The 3,577-nt window shown below is 58.0% G+C and overlaps 2 protein-coding genes across 3 annotated transcripts in view; both read right to left on the reverse strand.

The window, feature by feature from the left end:
• CERS1 (ceramide synthase 1) overlaps positions 1-2,771 on the reverse strand; it is a 19,253-nt gene extending 16,482 nt beyond the window's left edge. For both annotated transcript variants that reach the window (XM_025044087.1, XM_015586480.2), the window contains exon 1: positions 2,359-2,771. The gene's annotated coding sequence lies outside the window, so the exon portion shown is untranslated. The remainder of the gene's footprint in view (positions 1-2,358) is intronic.
• Positions 2,772-2,906: 135 nt separating this feature from the next.
• COPE (coatomer protein complex subunit epsilon) overlaps positions 2,907-3,577 on the reverse strand; it is a 15,320-nt gene continuing 14,649 nt past the window's right edge. The window contains exon 11 of the mRNA XM_025044073.1: positions 2,907-3,111. Coding sequence (XP_024899841.1) covers positions 3,064-3,111 — 48 coding nt within the window. The 3' untranslated portion in view covers positions 2,907-3,063. The remainder of the gene's footprint in view (positions 3,112-3,577) is intronic.

A 3,577-nucleotide genomic window follows, 5' to 3' on the forward strand; every position in this document is an offset into this window, starting at 1 on the left:
TGGGGCGCGACATCTTCGATTTGGGGGCCCACCAGGTACTGGGTCCTTAGGAGGCAGAGGCGGGGGCCACAAGTGGATAAGTCCTGGCCGCGTTCTGGAGGTGGGCCCGCGCTCGTCCCCATTTTCCAGCAAAGGAATCCCAGACTCAGAGCTCCCGGGGCTCCCCTATCCCCATGCTGTGTCCGCGACAAGGGGTGCAGTGGGCACCAGCAGGCAGTGCCTTCGACTGGGGACTCCCTCTTCCCCGGCCTTCCAGCCTGCCCCATCCCATCCTTGGACCTGAGGCTTGGCACACACTTGGTGCGTCCAGCGGCTTCCCTACATTCAGTAGGTTTAGTGTAAGTGAAGGCCTCTGTTCTCATCCTCAAAAGGACACTTCCCACTCAAGAATGTAGAAGAAACACCTGGTGGATAGATACTCTGCCCTACATCCTAGGGTTCCTGGACGGGGGACCTGAATGCGAACACTTCCCAGGCTTGTTGCTCTGCACCTGCCAGGCTGCAGGGGTTCCATGTGTGAGGTGGGAGTACAGGCATCAGGGAGCTCCCTGGGGAACTGGCCAGGGGGCTTGAGAGGCTGAAGGCCTGGGACCTGAGAGCCACCTTCTGCTCTGTAACCCTGAGGACCTGGCAGGCTTCCCCTGCAGCAGATTAACACAGGCATTTGGGGAAGTCAAGGGAAGTCCCCTCACTTGAGGGGACTCAGAGGGTGGATCAAGACCAGGCTTCACTGGGACCACCGTAAGTGATCTTTCACCATCCACTAACCAAGCCTGTGTCTGAAGCACCCATTGGCCATCACTTAGGGCACCGATCACCTGTTGGGGACATCACCTCGCCTGGCACTGGTAATTTCCATCTTAGTCCCCAGGACTACCGCTCATTTGTGCCCTCCTTGTCCCACCCAAGGATGTTATTTCCTAGCTTTTGAGGTAGAGTACAGGCATCAGTGTGGGTCCTGCAGGAGCTGGGCTGGGTCCCATGCAGCCACTAGCCTGACCTGACCTTCAGGTGCGCAGCTAAAACAGGCAGGACAAGGGGCCCTCATCACCTCACCTCCCCCTCACACCCGTCTAGTCCTGCAGCACACCAGAAGCCCCACCTTCAAATGTTCTCGAATCCAGCCACTTTGCACTTGCACAGCCTTATGTGGCCCTGGCATCCTGGCTTCCTCCGTACTCTGCAAAAGCCAGAGGAAACCTCCTCTGCTCACTGCCCTCATGGTTTCCATCACTGAGTAAAAGCCCAACTTCTGTGACTCACCACCTGCCCTCTTGCGCTCCTCTCCACCTGGCTCCCTCTGTTCTAGCCCCACTGGCCTCCTCACTGTTGCTCCAACACCCCAGGCACAGTTCTGAATCAGGGCCTTTGCACTGGCTCTTCCCTCTGCCTAGAATGTTGTTTGCCCAGGTGCTGGAAGGGCTCTCACCTCAGGCTTTACCTACAAATGACACTTGCTCAGCGTACCTCCCTGACCCCTCTCCAGCCCCTGTAAGTCTTCTCCTTGGCACTCTTTACCATCTCTTGCTGTACCTTCTACTATTTTGAATATGTATGTGGGCAAGGGTTTGCCCATCCCATTGGATGCTTAACGCTGTGGCCAACCTGAAAGGCAGAGAGGGTCTCGGGCTGGCTGCACATACTCCCATAGGTCCAGCTGGGCCTGTGGGGCAGCCCTGGACCTTCCCAACTACCCATCTCAGTCCTTCCACAAAGCACTATCTGGTGTCCATGGTGGCCATCAGTAATGGGAGAGGGCTCCTGCCCACCAGCCCAGCCTTGAGTTACATTCTGGCAGGGCCCAGACAGGAGGCTGCCAATGGGCAGGTACAAGGTAGGAATGGAAAATAGCTTCTGGTGCTGGTGGCTGGGGGCCAGGCACCATGCGCCTGGTGAGGGGCTGCTGAGGTCCCAGGGCTGGTGCCCCTTCCCTGCTTCACCTGATAGGACAGGCCTCCTTTCTGCTGGGGGTGCTCAGCCCCCTCGATGCCCCTGCCTGGGGAGGCCTTCTCTGCACCCCTCTCTGCTGCTGAACTCCCTGCTGGCTCTGCTGATGCAGGTCCCTTGCTCTGGCAACCAAGGACTGGGTTTGGGCAGCCACCTCTGAGAAAGATGAGGCCAGGCACTGGGAACCCCAATGTCTTATCTCCTCCCTGGAAAGGACACAAACACTGGTCCAGGGACAAAAGGCAAGAAGCCTTGTCCAGATCATCAAGCCCTTTGCACAAATTGTTCCTGAGGTGCCCAAGACGCCCATCTGCCAAGAACCTGGCCTGGCAGCAACTTCTTGTTTGGGTGAATATAACCTGATGGTGACATCATCCCAGAGGCCCTGACCACCCTAACCCGCCCACTCACCTCCGTCTTTGTTGTCCTGCTTCTTCTAATCACAGGACACTCACTGTGTTTCTTTTTCCAGGCAGGGAGCTTGGTGCTTTGGCCTCCACGGTGCTCCAGCACCCATGGCCCCAACCACAGTCTCAGACCTAGCCGATGACTCACTGCATGGAAGCAGCAAGGAGCAGAGGCCTAAGGGGGGATGTTTACTCCCAGGAGGATCTGGCATGCCCATTCCTTGGTTGGTCGAGTGGTGGCCTGAGAGTTTCTGGCCCCCTCACCACCTATAAACCATGCGGGGGTCCTGGGTTTGAATCCTAGTGCCCCTTGTGATGCCTGTGACCTCTCTGTGCTTCAGTTTTCCTGGATGCCAACTGAGCTTGGGAGACAGGGCTGTGCCACCTGCAGCCCAGCAGACAGGGCAGCTGTTTGAGGGGCAAAGGAATCTGTACTGCTGCTGCTCACACCCTGCTCTCCAGGGCCCTGAACTCAGGCCCCTCCTGTCTCAACTTGGGTTCCCATACACCATCCTCAAAGTGGCTAGAACAAACATGGATCAGAGGGGAATGCCCAGAGTGGAGACATTTATTGAAAGAAGGGGACTGGGCTTCCAGCCTCTGCCTCTGGCCAGAGCGAGGGAGAGAGGATGAGGGCCGGTGCCCGGTGGGGACGGCAGCATGGCTGGGCCACACCTTCGCACCATGGAAACTGCATCTGGGGCCGGCCTCAGGCACTCGGGGCATACTGCAGCACCAGCCGGTCAAAATCGTTTTCCTTCAGCAGGCCCTTCAGCTGACAGATAGCGGTTTGTCACCTGTGGGGGAGATGAGACTGGGTTAGCTGAACATGAGGACCCCGTGGCTCTGACCAGCAGGGGTAGGGTGAAACAAGGGCTGCCAAGGGACTCCCTGGTAGAAGCTCTGGGGGGGTGGGGCTCACCTTGGCCTGGTACTCTTTGATGAAGGGGTGGGACCTGTGAGCATCCTTCAGCTGGGACAGATAGCGGTTTGTCACCTGTGGGGGAGATGAGACTGGGTTAGCTGAACATGGGGACCCCGTGTGTCTGACCAGCAGGGGTAGGGTGAAACAAGGGCTGCCAAGGGACTCCCTGGTAGAAGCTCTGGGCTCCACGCAAACCTTCCATCACCCCACCCCGGAACAGTGCCTGGAAGAGCTTGGCACATGAATGGGGGATGCACCGAGGTTCACGGGAGCAAGCACAGCAGTGACTGAGCCCTGG

This window comes from Pteropus alecto, unplaced genomic scaffold, assembly GCF_000325575.1.
Source record: "Pteropus alecto unplaced genomic scaffold, ASM32557v1 scaffold160, whole genome shotgun sequence".
In the NCBI taxonomy this organism is placed as follows: domain Eukaryota; kingdom Metazoa; phylum Chordata; class Mammalia; order Chiroptera; family Pteropodidae; genus Pteropus; species Pteropus alecto.